We start from the raw sequence: 26,598 nt of genomic DNA on the forward strand, positions 1-26,598 counted from the left end.
TGGTCTTCCTCTCCTCTTTCCTTCTGGTTTTTGGAATGTCAATTTCTTCACTGGGTTTTCATCTCCATATCTGTATACTTGGCCTAGCCATCATAGTTGAGAGTCTATAATAACTTTTATGTTTGGTTCTCTAAATTTTTGCTATAGTTCAAAATTATATCTTATTCTCCACATTCTATTTTCCCCTACTGCTCCAAAAATTCTCAAAATCTTTCGTTTAAATGCCATTACTCTATCTTCTGCTTTATTCATTGCCCAGCACTCACTTCCATACAATATTATAGATCTTACTAAGGCCACATATAACTGTATTTTAGCTTTACTGCTTAAATATTTTAATTTAAATTGGTTCCATAATCCATAACAGCATCTATTAGCCTTGTTAATTTCATTCTCGATTTATACAGATATATAATTATTACAATTATTTACAACAGTATCCAAATATTTAAATTGTATGACCACCTCAAAAACATAGTCATTTATTTTCAGTGGTATCAGGCTATGTCTTCAGTTTGTAACTGTCATGAACTTAGTTTTTTTTTTTTTTTTTTTTTTTTTTTTTTTTTCATTGAAGGTCAAACCAATATTTTTTGCTGCTGACTCAAGCACACAAAAACCCTAAACTATTGCTGCCTTCATTCTTCGCACAATGTCAATATCATCAGCAAAGGACGATAACTGCACATATTTCATAAATATAGTCTTTTGTGTCTGTACGCCCTAGTCTATTATTGTTTTTTCACTGGTGATATTATACAGCTGGCAGGAAAAAGAAACTCACTGCTTTAGTCCTTTTACAGAGTAAAAGAAATCTGATAATTCATTTAGAGATTTCATTTACAGTTTTCTTTACATTTTACTCTCCTAAGGGTTATCTTTATCACGTTACACAATTTTTCTATTATTCCCAACCACAGCATTGCCTGAAACAATTTTCCCCTACTAATGTTATCATAAGCAGTCTTAAAGGTGGTATGTATCTATATCATATTCTTTTGCCCTTTCGAATATTTGCCTAATTGTCGTCTATTTGGTCAGTAGTACAGATTGTTCACCATGTTTTATTGTATAAATACCAAGTGGGCAAGATGGTACTTTCTTTTTATAGTGGTCTTGGTGAGAGGAAATGGCATTCCTTTTAATAATAGCTTAGTTATAGAAAAAAAAAAAAAAAAAAAAAAAAAAAAAAAAAACTATTTCGTCAGTCAAAAGAAAAGTGATTAAATGATAGCCAATGCAAACTGGCAACTCAATCAATTTCTACATAACACAATTTATTTAATCTATACATGAAGAAGCAATTTAATATAAATTTCTATTTATTATTTTATTTAATACAATTTTGAAAGCAATTTATTTAAAATAAACATACATAAACATAACCAAAATTTCATTTTTAACAGATATTTTCTGGTGGCCACAGTTCAGCAACTGCTGCTAATAAAGCATCAAACACATTATCACAGTTGATGTGATGCCTGAACATGAAGTGCACTATGAACAACTCTAAATGATGGCTAGGCATAATTTCATGTATTTTGCTTTGCTATTCCTGATCTGTTTTCTGGCTATAGTATTACTTGCCGTAAATTGCATATTAAAAACACTAAGCATATTAAATATTTAGCAACAAAAACTTGTTGTTGTTAACATATTTAAACTTATTGTTGTTATATATTGTTGTTATCAAAACTTATCATATTTAAAACAAAATTTTTACCAGCTGAAGGCACATAATCACGTGCACACATGCAAGTTGGTAGCCAGTTTCTCATAAGGCAGAAATGTGCATATTAAATAACAATAAAAAATTGCTATATTTTATTAGAGAACATTTTCACTAGCTGAACAGACATAAACTGTGAGCCCATGCACAAATCAGTAACAGTTTATTTCTCACCAAGTTTTAACAATTTAATTATCTCAAATATGCTAATTCTTCTTTCTTGTTAAGGCCACTGTAAAAAAGAGAAGCACCAGAAAATTTTACTACAAAAATACTTTAAATATGATTTCTATGACTAGATAGAAAAAATGACAAAGGTGCAAATTAATCATTTCATCACATTATACTTCATTCTTATCATAAACTTTCGTTTTCAGAAATTTGGTAACCTAACTTAATGAAAAATAATTTACTACTAAACATTTCTAGCAAATTATTTTGCATGTAAAAAAACAATGTGAAATATAATCATTACTATAAGAATAATAACTATAGAGCTGTGAAAAGAATATGAATGGTAGTTTTCTTTGGTTTTTGCATCTTACAAAATCATCTTAAGTGACCATGATTTCTGGAGCTAATTTCAATATACTTTGTCTCACAATTCTCATAATCTGCAATATTCCACACAAAAATGTTATATATCACAAGGGAAGGCAACTAATTTACATAGAATAAACAATCAAAAGATATCACAATTCAAACAAAGTTATAAAAGTTTCAGATTTGTTCTGTATATCTATCAAGTAATGTTTCATTTGAATTTTAATCAACATATTTATAAATATTAATCATAAATAATCATGATGCAGCATTATTTTCTGCAATATTTTATTATATTATGTTACATACTTCCAGTATCCTTAATTCACTGATACAGTTATGAAGGAAAGGCAGAGTCCTTTGAGCAACTTCCCAAGGTCGACATAATAATAGTAATAATGCACACTGTCTGGAAAATAAATAGTTTCTTAAATCTAATAAGCTGGCCTTTCCAGAAACCAAATTTTCCCTGAGTAGTAATGACTTTTCTCGAAGAAGACACACTCCTGACCAAATATCACATGATCGTGAGTAACAACTTAACCATTCTGGCATATCTAAAAGAATAAAAAATTAAATGTTATGAAGGCATACAAAACAGAAGCAGTCTATACTAATTTAGAAACTGGGAAAATACTGAAAAACATCAAGATAGTAGCAATCCTAAAATATTTCTTTTATTCCTAAGAGATACTATTTATTTCTATCATAATAGAAATAAATAAATAACTTTTTCTACAGAATTAAGTAAAATGTAAGTACTCTCAAAAACACTGCATTACTAATAGCTATGTTTACACTTGAAATTCAATGAATAATTCAATAAATGAAAGTAAAAAATTTTGATATCAATACAATTTGCAAGTAATAAACAATCAATATCATTTAAATTTTACTCTCCAAAGAAACATTATCAATAAAGTTTATTAAACATAAATTTATATGAACAACAGCAGAATTTAGCACTCTATTGCTTTTCTTTTATGGAGGACACTTGCAGGCCCAAGCCAAGTCTAATCAGTGCCGTCGTGCAAATACACGGTGAGTGCCTTTATGTAGTGATGATGATATCAGATGGAAATTGTTTCATTAACACTTAAAATGAAGTATTATTAACATAATAATATGAAAAACCAAAAAAAAAAATACATTTTATTTTTTAATTTTTCTAAATGTGCAAACATTTTGTGTTTTGTTAAAACCTAACTCGAACATATTTATTGAAGAATTATACATATATTTATTTATATTGTAAAAAATAACATTGCAAGCAAAGCGAAATTATATGCTTAATGCATTGACTACCAAATATACTCCTTAACACTATTTATTATTTTTAAATTAAAAATAAATTAATTTACATATCTAATGAGTTAAGTATTGGGAAATATAAAGCTAAAGAGAGATATATAGAAGTGTAGACAAATAAATAACATTAAATTTCAATTATTTATTAACAATAAATTTATTAACACATTAAGGGTTAGGTCACATAGGAATTTTTAAAAATTTCATAAAGCTAACTAAAACTACCAGCCTTCTGGATAATGTTTCTTTGGAGAATAAAATTTAAATGATATTGATTGTTTATTACTTGCAAATTGTATTGATATCAAAATTTTTTACTTTCATTTATTGAATTATTCATTGAATTTCAAGTGTAAACATAGCAACTGTATGGCTGAGAAAGGGCAAAAAGTACAGTTTTTGTAATGCATTTTAGATTTAAAGTCTTGAAAAACTTAAAACATGCTTTCTAGAAACGTTTCACATGCTGACATACATTGTATATCATTTAATTCTAATATGTTTCACTTCAAACTTCGTATGAGTATTCTCAGACACATTACCTCTGGAAGCAGTAAGTACCCACGATTTTTTAAATAACACTTATTTTCTTAGCAGTCCACGTTTAAAAAATGGAATTTTTATAGTAAATATTCTTTATTTTTTAAATATTGACTACTTGATCAACAACAATGATATATTTAAATCCTTTGATACTCCCACAGTTTTTTAAATGTATCTTAAGATTTTTTCAAATTTATGTCTCAAGATAAAAATTAGGACCACAAAAATGTACATCATTTGGCTCTGCAGAAAATGAGGGTCCCACCTCAAGGACGCCATTTTTTAAATATTTTTTTGATTTTCAAAAAGAAAAATATTGTTTCTAACAAGTTCAATAAAATTGATCTGTGCTTATTTTGAAAGCAACCCATCCAACAAACTCAAAAATTGAATCTACCTTTCAAGCATCCCAAGTGGCCTAATCCTTAAATCTAGTTTCACATAAATTGTGTTCGATCATACACTAACAAAGCATATAACACTAACATGCATAGAATAAACAAATGAGCTGAAACAAAATAATTTCAATATTTGGTAGATAGTGTCAATTTCGGGGCTTTGTTTTTCAAAAATTGATTTATAAGTAAATCTATATCTAATTTTTATAAAATATCACTTTCAATGAAAATAATTGCAAGATTTGGCAATTTGAGGCCTCTCTGTTGTAGTTATTAAGACTGGAATTCTTAATAAAATATGTAAAGTAATATAAATTGTTATGAAATGAGGGAGTTAAATTGTTGACAACTATATAGCTTAGAGTTTCAACCGGCGATGCTACATTTTCTCCAAAGGATAAGATCTACACTATTTATATCACTTTGATTTTTATCAATTGATGCTTTTTGCAGTTTTTGACATAAATTGAGCTGATCTTGTTCAGATTATTAAAATGGAATTTTTATAAGAAATATTATAAGAAATTAAAAGAAAGAAAGTTATTATAAGAAAATTATTATAAGAAATATTCCGCAAAAATTTAAAAACTTCTGAATGAGAAAAAAAGATACCAAACCTTTCACTTAAAGATGATATCGCAACATCTCAAATCAAAAATTATTTTAACCATTTGACTGCTATGCAGCGCAAAAGCGCTGCATTCATTTGTCTCGAAAACCGCATCGCAGCGCAAATATGCTGTGAGTTTCAGTGTGTCTTTGTTGCTCCGTGGGTGTGAACATACGTAGTCTAACCACCTCATGCGTACTTTGTAACATGAGTGCATTCTACAATAACTAACTGCGTCGTGGTTTTCGAGACAAATGAACACAGCGCTTTTGCACCGCGTAGCAGTCAAACAGTTGAAGTGTGCTTTATTCTGTATTGGCCGGTCTTGGCCATCGTAAGAGAAATTTTTTTAAAAAAAATTTTTAGAGGTCTTAGTGTTTCTTGGCTTTTAAAATTTATATCAACATTTAAAGAAGATGTCAGTTCTTTACTTTCAGTGTGCATATTATTGAAGCCTTTAACAGATGCCTCACTTGATTATAGATCTGATAGATCTGAGCCTTTTTGAATCTCATATAAACTAATATCTACTCTGATAGCTGGCATCAGGGGTACAATCAAGTTTAATTTACTTAAACTTTCAGAAGACTGAGAAATACTAAAATTTTAAACTTGGAGAATATTGCTAACAACATTTACTTTGTTCATTATTTTATACCATAAAACTACCATACATATATGGTTAAATTTTTTTATTTTTTCCCCTCAAGATGTGACCTGATATTTGTAGCGTTATAATTTTTTTCGGTTGTTTCATACAGGGCATCAAAAGCCTAACTGAAATTCTAATGGGTCATTGCATTTATATGGATCGACCACCTCGTATCTAACATAGGTTTTAGTGTCAAATTTTTAACATGCCTTTTTAAAAGAAACAAGAAGATTATTGAAGCCAGAAAAAAATTGTAAAGCACTTGAACAATCAAAAATATTTTGCATCGAATAAATTGTTGTTCACAGCGTCGTTTATGACAAGATTCAAATTGTGATTACAACAGCACAAAAAATGCTCTAGGTTGATATCCAAAATTCTTTTGTACACATCACTATGTTTACCTCTCATGTTTAAACCATTGTCGTATCCTTGGCGACGTAAACTACTAATATCTAACCCATTTTCCAACAAAGCCTTTGAAAAGAATGCTGTTAGTCCTTCAGCAATCATATCTGTTGCAGTACAAAAATACTAAAAACCTTTCTTCAATACTCACTTCTATATTTTCTAAATTAAGATAACTCATACAAACTGATATTTGCTCTTGATGGTTAGCATCATGGGTACAATCAAGTAAGATAGAAAAATACTTTGCTTGTTTGATCTTATTTACAATAATTTGTTTATAATAAGCTAATTGTTTCATTTTGAATTTTATCTCAGAGGTAATGAGGCAATTTTTTTTAGTTTTATTAATGTGTACAGACATGACAGGGTCAAATTTTGCGATAATTTTTATACACATTAAAATATTACCATTATTTCTTTCTAATAGTTTGTTACTGGCACCACAAAAGGCTATGTTTTATTCAGCTAAAAACTGAATGGTATAGATGATTCTTTCAAAAATATCATGCCAATGCTTAGTTTCTTTTTTTTTAATAAATTCTCAATTAACAGTTTTATCCTTTCATAATCGGTCTAAGAAATTGGGCATAAGATGCAGATTCTGGAAATGCAGTTTACTTTTCCATGAAGTTTTAAGTGCTCACTGAAGTGGTTCCAGCCATTAAATCCAAAACTACTCAATTTTACATTGCTAAAATTGTTAAAGATTTTGCAACAATAAACAGAATTCTTTTCAACAGCATACAGGAACCAATCCCTTCTAATTATTTTGTTGTTTGGCAAGATTCGGCGAAGGTACATCTTAGAAAATTTACATCAATTTTTGTCTTTTAGCAAACTAAAACTAGAAATCAGGTTTTGATAATATCTAGGATCATTTTCTAAAGCTTGTATTTGGGTTGACAATAATGGACTTGGCAATAATCCAGGATCATCATGCACAAGCAAATGCATATCCACTGCACAAATTGTACATTTTACTATTATTTGCGATACTATAGTCAAAAGTCATTAATCCGGACTCGTAGGAACTTCGGCGATTCCAGATTATAGATCATCAGTTTAAATTTGGTAAGATGGCATGCAGAAATTATAAAATTAAAAATATGAAACCGTAATTTATGAAATAAGGAACAATTATGATCTAAAGAGTATCAAAATTTACAAAAGGAAAAAGCTTAATATTTATTTGCTTACTTTATTAAACATTTCTTTCAGTGTAAGTTAAGTTGCTTTTTCATGTGACAATACTTTCTCTTTAATTCTATAAACAGACATAATTTCTTGTTCAGTTACAAAGTTCCGCTGTTCAAGTCCTATAATTGCTGTGTCAAGAATACCGACTAATTTGTCAATCGAAATTCTTTCGTTTTCGAAGTTTCTTCGTTATCGGAAGCGAATTACAATGACGAGGAATTTGATTTAAATCATATCAGAGACGGAGTACATCGAGATGAAATACTACATTTAGTAAGGAATTATAAGTCAAATAAAATAAAAACATCTGCTCTGAAGATAAGGATAGTGCTGACAAATCAACTTCCAGTTCATTGCGCGCCGCGACGTCCCCCCCCCCTTACACACACACGCAGAGCAGTGTGAAATTGATAAACAGATTTCGGAATGGTTAGATAAACAAATCCATTATCCTTTATCCATTTTTTTACAGTAATTCCACTTTTTGTTTAATGGACATTGAAACATACTTTCGCTTTGTAGATCCTTTACATATTGGTAAATATATATCAGAAATTCTATTTGACATAATCGAAAGTTCAAGCTTACTTTTATAAAATTGCTCTAACAGTCTGCAAAAAATAAGCCGGATTGAATTCGAAGATTAAGGAGCAACGCAATCTGCAACATTAACTGAATTAGATAATTTTAGCTTAGCTTATACCATCCGTTATACATTAAACTCATAAGCGTAAATATATTATGCGCATGCGCACATGCATATTCGCAGCTGTAAAGGTCTTACGCGCATGCGTCAATGTGACGCATACGCACAAAGTTTGTAGCTTTGAGGTCCAGATTATGGGTGTCTGAATTAACGACTTTTGACTGTATTTACTTATTTGCGATTCCATTCAGCTAAATTGAAAATAGCTAAGATTTCTAGATACTTTCTTCATGACACAGCTTTGCATCTTTTGAATGCAGACCTTGGAATGTATGCTTTTCTAGACCAAAACTTGTTCCTGACTCACCTCATGCGGCTGTAGATGCAACTTTTAGAATGTTAACGTGTTCTCTTTGTATGACTGAACAAGCTATGACTGCTTGGATGAGTGCCCACACTATCTGCTCTTTCTTGTCATGTGACAAGATGGAGAACCTATTTTTTAATGGTCTAGTGGCCAAACGACAGGCATTTGGTAAACAAAATAAAAGATTTTTCGATTCTTTCATCTGATGTTTCAACCGGCTGCATTCAAGTTGAAGGTAATTCCAGGGTAAAACACTTTCTGATTATTAAGTCCTTTTTAGGAAAATTTTGGTAATTCTAGTGGTAACGTAGATGCTGATAGACAACTAGTGTTGGTAGAGTCAGTAGGTATTCTCTGTGTTTTTGAAAAACTGAGTAATTTTTAAAATTCTGGTTTATTACGCCTTCCTCTCGCTTCTCTTCATCGGTAAATTCTTATATCCAGACAGTTTGTTCTGTTTTTCTTCCAACACCTGGGAAAAGTGAAAATAAAATAAAAGAAAACAGCTGTTATAAGAACTAATTGTGTAAAACACTTCTTAAAAACACTTGGAAAGCCACCGTTTGAAACACACTTTTAGACAAAAAAAAAACGACGCACCAAGAAGGAGTTATCCGAATGAGACGAAAATTGGTAGAAGTGATGTACATGTACAGAAAAAGAAATGATTACATTTTGAGAAAAATTGGATGATTTATTGAAGTGATAGAGCTTCACAATGTGAAAAAGTCAGTAACACGTTTGTCCACCTCTAATCCTTATGCAAACAGTTATTCGGCTTGGCATCAATTGATAGAAGTTGCAGATGTTCTCCTGAGGGACATCATGCCAAATTCTGTCCAACTGGTACATTAGATTGTCAACATCCCGAGCTGGTTTGAGGGCCGGCCCTGCTCATAATGCTCCAAACGTGCTCAATAGGGGAGAGACCCGGTGACCTTGCACACCAAGGTAATGTTCGGCAAACACTAAGGCAAGCAGTAAAAACATGTGCAATGTGGGGGCAGGCATTATCTTGCTGAAATATAAGCCCAGGGTGGCCCGACATCAAAGGCAACACAACGGACCTTAGAACTTTGTTGACGTACCGCTGTGCTGTAAGGTTGTGACGGATGACAACCAAAGGGGTCCTACTATGAAATGAAATGGCACTCCAGACCATCACTCCTGGTTGTCGGCCTGTCTGCCGGAAGTCAGGTTGGTATCACACCACTGCCCAGCCCGTCTCCAGACTCACCTTCACTGGTCATCGGGTCTTAGTTCAAAGTGAGACTCATCACTGAAGACTATTCTACTTCAGTCAGTGACATTTCAGTGTGAATGAGCAAACGGGCTTGACATTGTACAGAGGTCAATGGTAGTCGGCGCAAGGGGCTTCCTGTCCTCAGGCCCCTTTCTGAGAGCAGTCTATGAATGGTCCTTGCGGTCACTGAAGCACTAATTACACGTACAATTGATGACAACGATGCATCTGGGGCTGTGAGTGCTGCTCTGACAATTGCTCGGTCTTCACGTTCTGACATTTCTCTACGCTATTCGCCGATAAGAGCAACCAACTTCTTTGAGCCCAACTACACCACCTCTCTCAAATTCTGACATCTGCGCATATCATTCGCACACCTGTATGCGAGGCATAGTTACTGTCTACCAGAGTACACTGAATGAAATTCGTGAAGAATTTATGACCTGAAATTGTAATTTCTCCTCTTAAATATCCTGCCAGTTGCACAGATCAGATGCGCTATAGAGACAACCGTTCATTCATCAGCAGCCAAAATGTAAAATTTTGCATTTTCATCGAAACCTGTATGCATGTTTAAATTTGTATCCAATTTGCATTATATCTTCTCGGTGCATCGTAGTGCTTTTTTTTTTTTTTTTTTTTTTTTGTCTAAGAGTATATTTTACCTTATTTCTGAAAAAATGAATACATCTTACACCACTGCTGAAAAAAATATAATCTATTAGATCAGTACCAAATAATTCCAATAGCTTGTGGTACTCTTTTGTTTATTAAAATAAATAAATCAAATTTAAAGTATATATTTAAAACGTAATAAAATAATGAAACATTTTTCTTCGGTTTTCTATATTACTAAAAATGGGAAAATGGTCAATTTTTAATTTCAGAGCACCTTGTATATTTTTATTTTACTTCAAATCTCAGTTAGGTATATTTTAAATTCAGTGATATTCTGTAATATGTCAATCTTTTCTTCTCAAAAGCTAACAATTTTTAATTTAATAAATAAATGGTTCATGTAAAAAAAAACATTTTTCGAGTAGTTATGCTCAAATTGTTGCTATTCTGAATTAAAAAGCTAACCTAAGCTTAACATAATATGTAATTGCAACCATTTTTTTTAATGTAGAAGAACAATTACAAGCAATTACCAAAAAAATCACAAAAAAGATAAAAGTTGCACAAATTACAATGATTGCAACAGTCGATACAAAATAAGGATTAAGGAATTTGTCAAATGCGTCTAGAGTGCTGGCGTCTACCCTTATATACGCATCGACATCATGTATTTTTACATTCGAACAAGACAAGAATTTTCCTGTTCATACAGGCAGGGAAATGGACTGCTTGTTTCTAAGGCTGCCCTGTGCCTTTTTGACTCAGCACCGCAGCACAACCCTGCACCTATTGGCACAGGCCTGAGCACTTGCCTTTCTAGCACTGACCACATCTAAGGCCAAAAGCGATGGGGCCATTTTATTCTGAAAGCACCTAATAAGCGGCCTCCATTACCTCCTCTATAGGGAACAGACAATTTACATCTATGTCTTTTCTGGGATTTAAACCCAGACCCTTCAGTATTGCAGTCGGCTTCCCTAACCACTAAACCATCTGGGCGGCAGAACCCAATTACATTTCACAGGACATTAAGTTAACATTTTTTATAAATGCCTAATAGTTGATCTAAAATATGTTATTTGAAATTTTATATTCTTAAATATATACTTTTTAAAATATTAAGCTTATACATACTTATGTATTATTTTTCCTGCCTTTGATATTAGTTTAATACTGTACAACAAAATTTTAAAAATAAAAATGTTAATAAATTCTGGCATTTTAATAGTAGGAATTTTAACACACCTGAAGTACATAGCTTTAAAGAAATACATGCCATATTCATTATATATTTTTGATGATAGAAAATACAACTGCCTAATACCAATGTTTTATTCATCTCACTAGTGGTATTTGTCACTACAGTTAGAAGTCTGTTGCTGATTTTTTAACTACTTCCTGATAAACTATTGAATTCAAATATTTTACACACAATGTTTGTAGATGACAATACAAAATAGTAAATCAATTTCTTCAAAGACTGATTGATTTTTTTTTAATTTAATATTGAAATGACTTTTTGAACAGAGTTTTGTTTAATAAAGAAGCTAAATATCTGAGGGTTTTTTTTTCCCCTCTCCCAATCAGGTAGGGAGGGGAAAAAATCTTTTTAATTAAGTTTATAGGAGATTTTGACGTAATTTTTGGCAGATTTTTTTAACCATTTGACGAAACAGAATTGTTAGAAGTAAATTAGTAACTATTTATTGTTAAAAGATGATTTTTCGGTTAAATAATTTGGCTGACTACATATCATTGAGACTAAAAATTTTTTAAAAAATTTAATAAAATAAACTTTTATTTAAAACTTATAATATAATCATACAACTAAAAGTAGAAAAATAATTTATCATATAGTTTACTGGAAACAAGAGATTAAATTATTCTCTTTAAAAAATTGCTCTACAATTTTATATCATGAATAATAAAAGCATGGGCATCAAAATAATGAAATCTAATAACTGAATTGCATTGTGAAAAGTACAAGCCATTAACTTTATAAATTTATCAAGGGCTTTTATTATTCATGATATAATAATGCAGATAAGTTTTGTAAAAAGAGTTAGGTACTTACATATTAATGCAACCACTTTGGCAACAGGACGTCAGCCATTAAATGTGTGCCAAATGCGGTAGCCTATTTATATTGCACCATGAACAGCTGTGCAGTGAATAATATATATAATGTTTAATGTACGCAATGTCAAAGTTGTTCATGATGCCAAACTTGTACATTTCTGATATTTTTTAACACAAAAAGTCAGACAATTGCACGAATTTAGCACTACGCACAGCTTTGGCATTGTGCACATTAAATATTACATATGTTACTTCATTACATACAGAATTGATACTTTTTTAATGAAATACAGTATGAAATATATTTACCTCCAACATTTGAATTTATAACAAACTGTGTGAAGAGAGCATCTAATTCATCGTATTGAACTAAAGCTTCATCATATAGTCCTAACATTTCTAAAACAAATGCTAATTCTTCCTGTAAGAAGAAAAACTTTTGAAAACTCCATCCATGTTCATTACGACGCTCTCTTTGTGTACGCATATATTCTTCAAATTGACTCAACTGACGGCTGTAAGCTTGAAGGATCAACTTTCGGATTCTTTGAAGTAAGGACTGCCAAGATTCAGCAGCTCGAGAATCATTTCGACAAGGATCCAACAATGATATGCAACTGAAAGGCAATTAGACATAAATGTATACAGAATAATTTAAATCTGCATAATGAGATTCCTTTCTGATTAATTAATAATGCATACTGTAATGTATTTGCATTGCTACGCTACCAACATAATTCCACTAAGAAATGTAAATTACTGCAGACAATTATCCGCAAAGAATATCCGCAGGCGATGTGCACACTTAAAAAATGTTTTTCAGTTATTCTCTAAATTTTGACTAATAAAGTTAGTTGTTCCTTCAAAAATGGAGTTCTTTAAAACTTCATTATAGACATATACAAGAATAAATATCTGGTGGTAGTCGCTGGGATGGAAGGTGAAACCAGTATTTATTTAAAAACAAAAGAAAATACAGTACTTGTGAGTATAATTTTAATTAATACTGAGCCACTTTGTATGAAAATGTTGCATCTTATTATTGAATTAAACTAATAAAATGATATTCTAAATTTAAGCTTTTGGATTAAAGTGTCAAAATATTTAATGTTCTTTTAAAATTTGAGCTCTTGTATTAGAGAGGCAAATTTATTACATTGATATTAGAAAATTTATATTATAAAATTTGAGTTCTTGTATTAGAGTGGCAAGTTTATTATGTTGATATTAGAATATTTCTATTATGAAATTTGAGCTCTTGTATTACAATGGCAAATTTATTACATTGATATTAGAATATTTCTATTATAAAATTTTAGCTTTTTTATTAAGTTGGCAAATTTATTACATTAATATTAAAATATTTCTATTATGAAATTTGAGCTCTTGTATTAGAGTCACAAATCAAGAATTTTATTGTGTGAATCAAGTTAGAGGCTTGAATTCTTTTTTATTTACTTCAGTACAATTTATTAAGAGCAAGCTTCGCAGATTTTTTTTATCGGAAAGCACATAAGTTTTATTGCATTAAGTGTTTTAGAAAAAAAAAAATACGTTGTGTCATACTTGAGTTTCTAATAAAAAAAAGGCTAGATTGAGCACATTCATTTGAATTTTTGAATATTGACTAAAGGCCTTTTAAAATTAATTTTGAAATAGTGTCGAAGAGTTTTTCTATTTCTAATCATCTCATTTCTTGCCAAGGGTAGAAAACAAGATTTAATAGAAGTAGCCGAAGAATTAGGCGAGGAAGTGTCGCTAATTAGTAAGGTCCCAGAAATTAAAAAGATAATCACTGAAAGTCAGTTTTACCATGAGAAAGAAGTTAAATTAATTCTAAGCCAAATAATTGCAGAACGCCTGGCTCAAGAAGCGAGAGAAGAACGCCTAGCTCAAGAAGCGAGAGAAGAATGCCTGGCTCAAGAAGCGAGAGAAGAACACCTGCCTCAGGAAGCGAGAGAAGAACGTCTGGCTCGAGAAGCAAGGGCATATGAATTGGAAATAAAGTGGCTTGAAATTGAAAATCAAGTAATATGAGCTAGAGAATCAACAGCAAATATACAGTGCAAAGTCCGTAATCAGCACTCATCAGGACTTCGGCGATTCCGGATTAAGGGTTTTTCTGGATTATAGATCATCAATTTAAATCCGCTAAGATGGCATGCAGAAATTATACAATTAAAAATATGAAACCAAAATTTATGAAATAAAGAGCAATTATGATCTAAAGAGATTCAAAATTTACAAAAAAAAGCTTAATATTTATTTGTTTACTTTATTAAACATTTCTTTCAATGTAAGTTGTTTAAGTTGCTTCATTTTTTGTGCTAAACGCACATGCGTAAACATTAAATGCACATGCATAAACGCATTACGTGCATGCGTAAAGCATACAAAAAAAAGTTTGTGGCTTTGAAGTCCGGATTTATAGATCATTCCGGATAACGGTCGTCTGGATTAAAGACTTTGTACTGTAGTACAATCGAGCAACAAAACCAATGGATGAAATTAAAAACTCCCTATGAGCTAGCAGAAAAATTAGACGAGTATGAAAGTATTAAACAAACCTTTAAGAGGGAAAATCTTAGAAAACAAGGTTTGAAACTTCAAGAAAGTCATCAAAACGTGAACAAAATGCAAAGTGGTTATCATAATAGACATAATCCTAAAAAAATCTCAAAAGATTTTAATCCTAAACCTATAATTAGAGCAGAATGTACTAATAAAATTCATGAAAGGGAATTTGAGAAACAGAGACAACCTCGTTGTTATGAATGCCGATCGTACTCGCATCTTCGACCACAGTGTGATAAACTCAAGAAGAATTTAGAATCTGTTGCATCCAATAAAACTGTACCCTCAAATGAAATTTACAAAAATAGTTTTAAGGATATTATGGCTCCATATACCAGTCTAGGTAAAGTAAATGGCTATAAAATGCCCATACTTAGAAATACTGGTGCATCTTTGGATTTAATTTGCCAAAAGTATGTACAGCCTTCCATGTATATGGGTGAGACCATGTGGATAGAAACACCTCTGGAAGAACATCCAGTGTGCTTACCTTTGGCTGAGGTAGAGCTTAAAAGTGATCTTGCCCATATAATAACAAAGGCTGCAGTCTTAAGAGATTCATTAGATCAAGGAAGGTATCTTCTAGGTAGAAAAACCGCTGCATTATTTGAAGAAGCAAAACTAGATGAAGAAGTTCAAATTCATATGATAAATGCCATACAAACTCGTGCTCAACAGCGACGACTAAAAGAAACGGAAAATCTGCTTTCAACAAATGAGTTAATTCTGAAATTGAACACCAAAGACACATTGACTGGAAATGAAAGTTTATCTCCTGCGAACTATGAACATTCAAAACTAGATCTGATAAAGGCCTCTCCAGAAATATTTATTTATACAAGAACAGAAGGACAGCGTCGAATTGAAGCCGACTTATGAAGAAGTTAAAATGAAATCTTTTAAAAGTATGAGGTATATGTTGAAACGCCAAATTTTCTTTTTCAAAAAAAAAAAAAAAAAAAAAAAAAAAGGACATCTTGATGGAATACAAAGACTACTGATTGTTGTTCCTGAAAAATATCGGAAACAGTTGATAACTATTTGTCATGAAGAAACAGCAGTTCATCTTGGTGCAACAAAGACCAAAGATGCATTATTCAAAAATTTTTATTGGCCAAATTGTTACAAAGATGATGAGGATTTTGTCAAAACTTGTAAAAAATGTCAAAAAATTGGAAAGCAACAAGATAAAAAGAAATCACCTTTGAAAATTGTCCCTGTTATCAGAGAAATATTTTCAAAAATAAAAGTTGATGCTCATGGGCATCTGCCCGTGACACCTTCAGGAAATAAGTATCTTACAACTGCAATCTGCATGTCTTCAAAATAACCGGATGCAGTTCCTGTCACAAATCTTTGTTCAACCACAATTGTTGATGTTTTCCTTCAAATTTTTAGTCAAATGGGATTTCCAAAGGAGGTCCAAACCGACTAAGCTATATCTTTTACGAGTACGCCGACACTGAATTTCCTAGAAAAATTTGGAATTAAAGTTGTATGAAATTGTGTTTACCGCCCACAAAGCAATCCTGTAGAGAGAATGCATAGAACTTTAAAAAGAATTCTTCGAGTCCTATGTCTAGAATCTGGTCCGAACTGGGATAAAAATCTTACCTCAGGCTTTATTTGCTCTTCGAACGGCTATTCACGACAGTACCGGTTTCTCGCCTGCAGAAACTTAAGAACTCCAATTAAGCTATTGTATGAAAAATTATGTGGTAAAGAAGAGGAAGAAAATACAGTAGTGGAGCATATTTTTGAACTAATGAGGAAATGTCAAGAACTAGCTGTCCAGCATATGGAAGAAGCCAAAAAAGGCAAAAACTCTGGTATGATCACACAGCCTTAGAACATAAATTTCAAGGAGACTTAGTTCTAGTTGTAGCTCCATCGAAGCCAAACAAACTATCAGTTAAATGGGTAGGTCCTGGAAAAAAGTTCAACAATTATCAGAGACAAATTATGTAGACGAGTTCCCCCGAAAAAAATAAAACTCAGGTGTACCACATTAATATGATGAAACCATATTTTCAACGAGCAGAAAATATAAACTTGCTATGTTTAGAAGGCAGAATAAATGGCTATGAAGATGAAATACCGAGTCTAAATTATAATGCAAATATTGAAATGTCTGAAGTTTTGCAAGGCATCCAGTTGAATTCACTATTATCTGAAGACCAACGAAAAGATTTAAAGCAGTTGATATACAAGTATTCCTGTATTATCTCTAATGAACCAGGATGTACTGACCTTACCGAACATGATATAGAATTAGAAGCAGAAAGACCAATATGCGCAAAACCTTATCAGATGTCTGACAGACAAACCGAGATTTTAAAAACGGGAATAGAAAAGATGATAAAACTCAAAGTAATAGAACCAGGTGAATCAGATTTTATCTCCCCACCCATACTGGCTGAAGTTCCTGGAAAAGAGGCAAGACCATACACTGATTACCGGCACTTGAACAAGAACACTAGGACACAATATTTTCTCTTGCCAAATATTGAACATTTAGTGGAAAAAGTGTCATCTGCCAGATATATAACTGTTCTAGATTTTACTCGAGGTTACTGGCAGATCCCACTAACTAAAAGAGCTCTGCGTTATGCTGCTTTTGTGACAAGTTTTGAAACATTTAAACCTTTAAGATTACCTTTCGGGCTAAAAAATGCACCATATTCAGTGCGATGCTTCATTGATGGCAAGATTATTACGAAACTGTGAAGAATTTGCTGTACCCTATATTGACGATGTTGCAGTATTCTCGCAAACCAGGGAAGAACATTTGAAGCACTTAGAAATTATTTTGGAGAAAATGAAAATTGCTAAACTGCATATTAAGCCTTCGAAATGTTAGTTTGCTAAAATGACCGTCAAATATCTAGGTCATGTAGTAGGACAAGGTCAAAGAAGACCAGCAGAAATAAAAATCTAAGCCATAAAGGACTTCCCTAAACCTACCAACAAAAACACAGGTCCGTTCATTTTTAGAACTTAATGGGGTATTATCGAAGATATATTTCTGAGTTTTCTGCGATTTCTGCACCACTGACAGATTTGTTAAAAGAAGAATATTGCAAATCAACCATAAATTGGACTGATGACTGCCAAAACACTTTTGATGAACTCAAGAAACGATTAACGCAAAATCCAGTCTTATACATTCCGAACTTTTCTCAGCCATTTATCATTCAGTGCGACGCTTCAAATATTGGTATTGGCGTTGTATCATCACAGATAAATGCTAAAGGCGAAGAACATCCAAAAATATTTCTTAGCAAAAAGTTTTCATCTACTGAACAGAAGTACAGTACAATCAAAAGGGAGTGTGCTGCCATTGTCTTTGCAGTACAAAAGTTAAAATTCTACCTAGATGGACCTCATAAGTTCATTATTCAGACTGATTATAATCCTTTAGTATGGTTGGATAAAAACACTGGGACGAATCCTAGACTATTACGATGGGCTTTGATCTTAAAACCTTTTAACTATGAAGTTGCGCATAGGGGAAGAACCATCAAAATGCTTACAGTTTAAGTCGCTGTATCCAAACATCTCACAACTAAAAAATATACATTCTAGGAAGTTTAAAACTTCATTGTTTAAATTTTTGAAAAAAATTTAATTTAAAATTTGTTAAAAAAATTAATGTATTTAAACTGAAAATTTTCTTGAAAGTTCCATCAGTTTGAAAGAAAGAAAGAAGGAAGGAATTTAAGACTGTAACGTATTTGCGTTGCTACGCTACCAACATAATTCCACAAAGAAATGTAAATTACCACAGATGATTATCAGCAAAGAATACCCGCAGACAATGCATACGCTTAAAAATGTTTTTCAGTTATTCTGTAAGTTTTGACCAAGTTGGTTATTCGTTCAAAAATGGCGAGAGTTCTTTAAAACTTCCTTACAATACATATTAATGCCAGCTTCTTTGATGAACGAAAAGTTTGAAAAGAAAGTAGACTAAAATTTTATATTATGATGCTAAAATATAAATAGGCATTTATTTAATTGTATTTACACAAACGGATTAATTGGTATAATACATACAGAATTAGTGCATACAAATTTTTTATTGCTTTTCATTTTCTACTTTAATTTTAGACTATTATTCACAGATTCTATTTTTTACCCCTTTCTCTCCTTAAACTGAATATACAATATAGTATTAATTTAGACATATAGCATACACAATAGGGATTAGGGAAAGGAATTAACTTCTAAGACATAATAGATTTACATTATTACAATCACATTTTTTAATTTCTAAAAAATATCCATTAAAAAAGCACTAGAGCATTTTACAGCAGTTATAATTTATGATAATGATATAAGTAAAAGTTACAAAAAAAAATTGTTTTACAGCAACAACAAACAACCAAATGTTTATGCATCTTTTCAACTTGAAAATTTTCCAGATGTTTTAGCTAATTTACAATAATTTCCTTGTCTTTAGCATCTTTTTAGGGCAAAATTTTTAGTATATATGGTGCACTGAGACATATATGAGAAATATTTTAATTTACTGGCGATTTTCAATTTATTTGCTTTCAATTATTTTCAATTATTTCAATTTATTTTGGTTTGATGCTTGTGTCTAGTAGAAAGATCAGAAAACAAAGGGAAGATAAGTATATTAAGTGAAAGATTTCTATGATCAAAAGGAAAAAATTCAAATAATTTTCTTTTCACTATTCTTCCAAAAATTCTCCAAAAGATAAGTAATTCATCCCAAATTTCCAATAAAACACATCCATTATGTATTAATACCATGAAACCACTTTTCATTTCATCACATTTTCGTCACAATTGTAGGTTCATAAATCTTGCCTTCAAAATAATAATCAGTACTTCTATGTTATAGCAGGCCCCAACCATATTTGGAATTTGGTGATTTTAAATTTGCACCGAGATCTCAGCTATAATTTCGCAAAGCTCATGAAGCGTGAATATAAAAATAAACAACACAATATATAATAATAACAATAATACTCATATGTTGTTTTCTATGAATATTTTTAAGAATCCTTATCCTTATTATTTTATCGCATGTAAGTGTTCCAGTCAACAGCAGTCTTTTCATAAATATTAACCTATTTGTTACTCAATTTTATGGATGTCAACTCCTCTGCCCAATAAAACATGAATCTAATAGTGGTGATGAACAACATTCTGGAACACTTGAACCAGCTTCTAACATGAAGGCCCTTCTTCTGTTTGCAATTTTTAACATTGCAACTCCAAATAGTTTCATTTTTAATAGTTTCATGTAGCCATTTTCGCATACTTGCTTGTCAGGTATGTTTTTATTATGTCCTCTTTCTTGAAAATCTCTCCTCTGTCTCTCTCTTGAAACCTCTTTCTTGAAAAAAATTATATGGCATCCAACTCATTACTTGGTAAATTAAAGATTGTTAATATCATATTCACACACAAAAACAATGAATATATTTTTAAATAAAAAATGCGAATTTGAAAACCTCATCAAAAATGAATGATATAAGAGCATGCAGTAAGAGCAAAAATACTACTTTGTGCTAATATACAATTATATTGTGAGGTACAGTGCAAAGTCTTTAATCCGGATGTCCATAATCCAAAATGATCTATAATTCGGACCTCAAAGCTACATACTTTCTACGCATGCACATAATACGTTTACACATGCGCGTTTAATGTATAACAGACGGTATAAGCTAGGCTAAAATTATCTAATTATCTATTTCAGTTAATGCTGCAGATTGCGTTGTTCCTCAATCTTCTAACTGGATCCGGCTTATTATTTTTTGCAGACTGTTAGAGCAATTTTATAAAAAGTAACCTTGAACTTTCCATTATGTCAAAAAGAGTTTCCAATTCTGGAGCTGCCAAAGGATCTACAAAGCAAAAGCATGTTTCAATGTCCATCAAACAAGAAGTGGAATTGTTGCAAAAAATGGGTAAAGGCATGAAGAAAGTGACAGAGAGATTTGTGAAAACGAAAAAATTTCGATTGACAAGTTAGTCGGTATTCTCGGCACAGCAATTACAGGACTTGAATAGCGGAAATTTGTAACTGAACAAGAAATTATGTCTGTTTACAGAATTAAAGAGAAAGTATTAGCACATGAAATGAAACAACTTAAACAACTTACATTGAAAGAAATGTTTAATAAAGCAAACAAATATATATTAAGCTTTTTTTTTTTTTTTTTTTTTTTTTGTAAATTTTGATACCCTTTAGATCATAATTGCTCTTTTTTTCATAAATTAAGGTTTCATACTTTTAATTTTATAATTTCTGCATGCCATCTTACCAGATTTAAATTGATGATCTATAATCCGGAATCACCGAAGTCCCGATAAATCCGGATTAAAGACTTACTGTATAAGAATATGCAGCCAGATTTTGGTGAGATATCTGGGTTGATCAGCAATTCAATCATGGGGCCACTATAACAAAGAAGTACCTAATAATCTATAAATCTTGCCTTTAGATCTTCTTAGGTGCTAGGTCTAAAATCTGAAATAAAAATTATCTCTACCAACTCTGTAAGAGCAAAAAGCCTGAAGATTTTTGAAAAAAAAATTCAGAAAAGAGAAGGATAAAGTGAATTTTCAAAAGATTTCAAAAGAAAACTCATACGCATTTAAATATTTTGAAATAATTACATGAGAAAAACTCTTAACATGAATTTTTTTTTAAAAAAAAAAGATAGATGAAATTAATTTTAAAATAATTACAACGACATATTTGTTTTTCTAAGAATTGTTTCAGAAACTGTGCAACTTAAAAACTGTACATTTATTACCTTATTTACTTTTCACAATCAAAATATTTCTAAGTCAAAAAAATGGAAAGTAATGTCACTTTAAAATATGACAGGAGAAAATAAAAATATTTCATTTTAATGTTATTTCTTAAATCTAAACTTAACTTATTATCATTATTTTTATGATATTTATCAGTGTTATAAAAAAATCAGTAAACTTTTGTGAATCTCTGAATAAAAAATTTTATACAAAACTGATTTTGAAATTGCTATATTTAGCACCAGATAATAAAAGAACTGATATCTCAAACAGGGAAAAGTTGTTTTTGATGTAATATTTTATGAATTCTTATTTCACAAAGAAAGAATTACTTCAAAATGTTTAACTTTCAACTGAAGCATGTGCTTTTAAAACTCGAGCATCCACCATTTTTCATCAAGTAGGAAGAAAAATTTCAAACATTAACCCGCCAAATAGACATTTGTCAATACACTGCCAAAAAATATTCCTCCAAAATGTTAATTCACACTCAAACGGTAATCATAAAAAAGACAGAAATAGCAGATGAGTAAATTGATGGGTATTTGCTGGTTTGGGCCAAAATTAAAGACTTTTAAGGACCAAATATCGTTTCCAAGAAACCTTTTAAGGAAACTTTTTTTTATGACTTTTAAGGAAAGTAAAAACCCTGGTTGAAATAGACATAAAGATACCAAAACAAATATTTCTCTCTAAACTCAGCAAAGTTCTCAACTTTTCGGCGGAACTGCAGATAGTCAGGAAATACGGTACAAAGTCTGTAATCCGGATGTCCATAATCTGGAATGATCAATAATCCGAATCTCAAAGCTACAAACTTTCTGCGCATGCGTAAACACATGATGCATTTACGCATGCGCATAATATTTTCACACACGCCCATAATATGTTTAAGCATGCGCGTTTAATGTATAACAGACGGTATAAGCTAGGCTAAAATTATCTAATTATCTATTTCAGTTAATGTTGCAGACTGCATTTTCCTTAATCTTCTAACTGGATCCAGCTTATGTGTTTACACAAGAGCATAACACGATTACACATGCACTTTTAATGTATAACGAACGGTACAAGCTAGGCTAAAATTATCTAATTATCTATTTCAGTTAATGTTGCAGATTGAGTTGTTCCTTAATCTTCTAATTAGATCCAGCTTATTATTTTTTGCAGACTGTTAGAGTAATTTTATAAAAAGTAAGCTTGAACTTTCCATTATGTCAAAAAGAGTTTCCGATTCTGGAGCTGCCAAAGGATCTACAAAGCGGAAGCATGTTTCGATATCCATCCAACAAAAAGTGGAATTGCTGCAAAAAATGGATAAAAAGGCATGAAAAAAGTGACAGAGAGGTTAGTGAAAACAAAAAAATTTCGATTGATTTCGATTGACAAGTTAGTCGGTATTTTCAGCACGACAATTACAGGACTTGAACAGCGGAAATTTGTAACTGAACAAGAAATTATGTCTGTTTATAGAATTAAAGAGAAAGTATTAGCACATAAAACGAAGCAACTTTAAGAACTTACATTGAAATAAATGTTTAATAAAGTAAACAAATAAATATTAAGCTTTTTTTTTTTTGGTAAATTTTGATACCATTTAGGTCATGATTGCTCTTTATTTCATAAATTACGGTTTCATATTTTTAATTTTATAATTTCTGCATGCCATCTTACCAGATTTAAATTGATGATCTATAATCCGGAAAAACCCTAATCCAGAATCGCCGAAGTCCCGACAAGTCCGGATTAAAGACTTTGTACTGTACCATACAATCTTTAATCTGAAAAAAAAAATAATATTTCTATCTGATGAGATAAATCATAAAAGAAAAAAAAGAAGCTCTTTACTGCAAGGCACTCAGAGTGCTACTAATAAAACGAGCTATATTCCTTTTAGTACTTTCTAATTCCTTGGATCTCCACCTTTCAACTGTCAGTAGAATAACTGTGTATTATAACAAATTATAATATTAGTGTGGTGTTTATAAAATGCTTCTTTCGATTATTATCTATGAACAGAACAATATCTATGAGTTGCAAAGAGAGACAAATGTTTTTCACAGTTGTTAAAGTTGCCAATGAAAGTGAGGATAATCAATAAATACCTTCTATTTTTATTTTATTTTTTAAGCACTGATAAATGATATCATTTTTTATATTCAAGCAATAAAGTGAACAGATAATGGCAATGTACAAAAACAAAAACAATATTTCTTTTTCATATAAAAATTTGACTCACCGCAGATTACTTTGACTTGGAAAGTCACTCTTTATTTTATCCAAAACTGTTGTACGAGGCAGTAACTTGGTCTTATTCGTTTTTTTACTTTCTGAATGATCCACAACCACAATTAGCCAATCATAAATCTTTTTTGCTTTCAGTTTCGTAAGCCAAGCATTAATATTGTCCTTAATAGATTGTTTGTAGTGATCAATGTCCTAAAATATACATTCCAGGAATAAAATCATGACTTAAAAATAAAAACAGAAGAAAATAAGATAATATATAGTTATAGACAGAAAGCAATTAAATTTAAAATTCTAATATGAAGAATTTTTGGTACTTTGGTATATTATCCCATTGACCAAGATGGCTACTATCAAATCAAGAAAAGTTGGTAAAGATCCTGCCAAAGTTGTGCCATCAACCATGCAGAGTTCTGAAGAAGAGTCATGTCTTTATTTAATATGCAATTAATATCTGGCCAGGGTTTTAGTCAATTCCTACTATTTTATTGGGCCCTCTGATTCTGCCAGAGTTTAGAATGCTATCAGAGCACACATCCTATTGTTCCAATACATTAATCCCTTCGCGCCGACTGTCACATATACATTCCAGCAATGAACATACTTATCTACCGGCCGACACGCAGGTGTGCCAGAGCATTGTTGCGTTTTCTACCGACTGCCACGTATTTGTGCCAGTAACTTGGAACGTTTTTCAAACTATAATTTCTGCCACAAGATGGCACTGTATGTTCATATGGTTTCAGATACATGCACATTAGACCTTCTACTCGAAATGAGAGAAGCATGACTCACATACACGTGTTTTTGATTATATAAACAAATGGAGAACTAAATGTTTCCGAATGGCGTGATTTATGACGTCTCTTTAAATCGCACTTTATTCGCACGTGGTAGTTGTTTATTGTAAGTAGAAGTTTTATATGCGCTAAAGCGTTGAGTATTTCCCATTTACAGTTCAGTTTTTAGAAAATAATTAGATATTGTTAGACGTGAATTCTTTCTGTTTTTACAGTTTCAATGTCGAAGCGTCGAAAATGTTTAACAGAGCATGAAATAGCAGAAATGATGCAAAATATTTCAGATATTGATTCTGATATTCTGATATTGATTCTGAAAGATTAACTGAAAGACATTTTCCAAAACTTTGTTCAGAAGAGACTGGTAAGAAAATGAGACGACGATGCTTCGTTTGTTCACATTCCCGGAAAAATCCTCCAAAACGGCAAATGAGTTATTACGAGTTCAAGGAATGTAACGTAGGACTGTGTGTAGATCCCTGTTTTAAAATTTTTCATACGAAAAGAGAATTTTAAGTAATACATTTAGTTTTCAGATGTATAATGTTAAAAGTCATAAAATGGTGAGTAATTAAAATGTGTAAAATATGCATTTAAACAAGAAATAAGGTAACTAAAGTATATATATAAAAATATCTATAAAGTATAAGCCGTTTAAATACTCTATAGAGCATTATTAAACAATGCATTGATACTTCGGAAATTTCATGGATTTAGGCTTAGTAGCAAAAAAGCCCCCGGCCCTGGAGAGACGCTCGCAGAAGACACTGCCGGCCTCTGCGATAAGCACGCGTTTTCACTACCCGGCTCGAAGGGGTTAATGATTTGTCAGCCATATTCAGCTGACCATAATTTACCCATTAATACCTACTTTTTTGATGGCATGACTCCAAAACTCTGAAAATAATCCACAGCTTGTTATTCTGTAGAAGGCAAGTTCCAAATTTTAATTATTTTGTCCCTCAAATTGCAAAGAAAAATAGTCAGTAGTTGTTAATTTATACCCTTGTTCATAAAAACAAGAGATGGCTCAGTAAGGATTACATCAAACAAAAAAGTACAGATATTATAAGTGTGCTGTTGTATCATGCTTACCCGGGCGCTAAATCGCACTGCTTGGCAATAGTTTCAGGGTCAGTGGGATAATACATAAATATCAAACATTTTAAATCCTCCAAGCAACCAAGCATTTGGTCTCAAAATATTTTAACTTCCATGAAGGTCATGAGAAAAGGGTGTTTTCTTGACTAATTCTAAAATGTCCCTGCCACTTTATACCTACACTCTTCGTTTTTGTTTCTGAATACACAATTTTAATTGTTCAAACACCTTTCAAAATATGTATAAATGTAGTCAATTAAAATTATTTACATAATAATTAAACCTCAAATTTGTTGTCTGCATATGACCTGGCCAGCTTGAGATTTAGGCATACATTACTTTGAAAACTGCAATTATCAAATACTTGATATTTTTAATACAGTTTACAAACAAAAGAAAAAAACTAATTTGCACATTAAAAGACACTTTTTGTCCTTTTTATAATTATAAAGAAATTTAATACCAGGTGGCAATCATTTTCCATTCATACTGAAGCCAAAATGTTATCTTTTATCTAAACATTTGTGCCAATACATTTTTAACTTGTATTATATTATTCCTCTGCCCTTTTAATGGAAATTAATTTATTTGAATTTCCAGACATCTTTATAAAAAAGATGCGAAAACAAGGACTTCAAGTGATTTAAAAAAAAAGACAGGCTTCAAGTGAAATACTACTCATCAAATATACTCATCAGTACCAAATATAATTTATATATAAAATATACATTTCC

The 26,598-nt window shown here is 31.3% G+C and overlaps 1 protein-coding gene across 3 annotated transcripts in view; it reads right to left on the reverse strand.

Annotated features, from left to right (window-relative positions):
- SIDL (SIDL trafficking protein particle complex subunit 10) overlaps positions 1-26,598 on the reverse strand; it is a 92,080-nt gene that overhangs the window by 52,367 nt on the left and 13,115 nt on the right. For all 3 annotated transcript variants that reach the window (XR_004757212.2, XM_035352753.2, XM_085823603.1), the window contains 3 exons: positions 23,956-24,155; positions 12,654-12,961; positions 2,582-2,829 (listed from right to left, as the gene is read on the reverse strand). Coding sequence is in view for 2 of the 3 variants with exons in the window: in XM_035352753.2 (XP_035208644.2) it covers positions 2,582-2,829; positions 12,654-12,961; positions 23,956-24,155 (756 nt within the window). In the remaining variant the exon portion in view is untranslated. The remainder of the gene's footprint in view (positions 1-2,581; positions 2,830-12,653; positions 12,962-23,955; positions 24,156-26,598) is intronic.

This window comes from Stegodyphus dumicola, chromosome 9, assembly GCF_044657685.1.
Source record: "Stegodyphus dumicola isolate Sdum_Otavi_A_Nest chromosome 9, ASM4465768v1".
NCBI lineage: Eukaryota > Metazoa > Arthropoda > Arachnida > Araneae > Eresidae > Stegodyphus > Stegodyphus dumicola.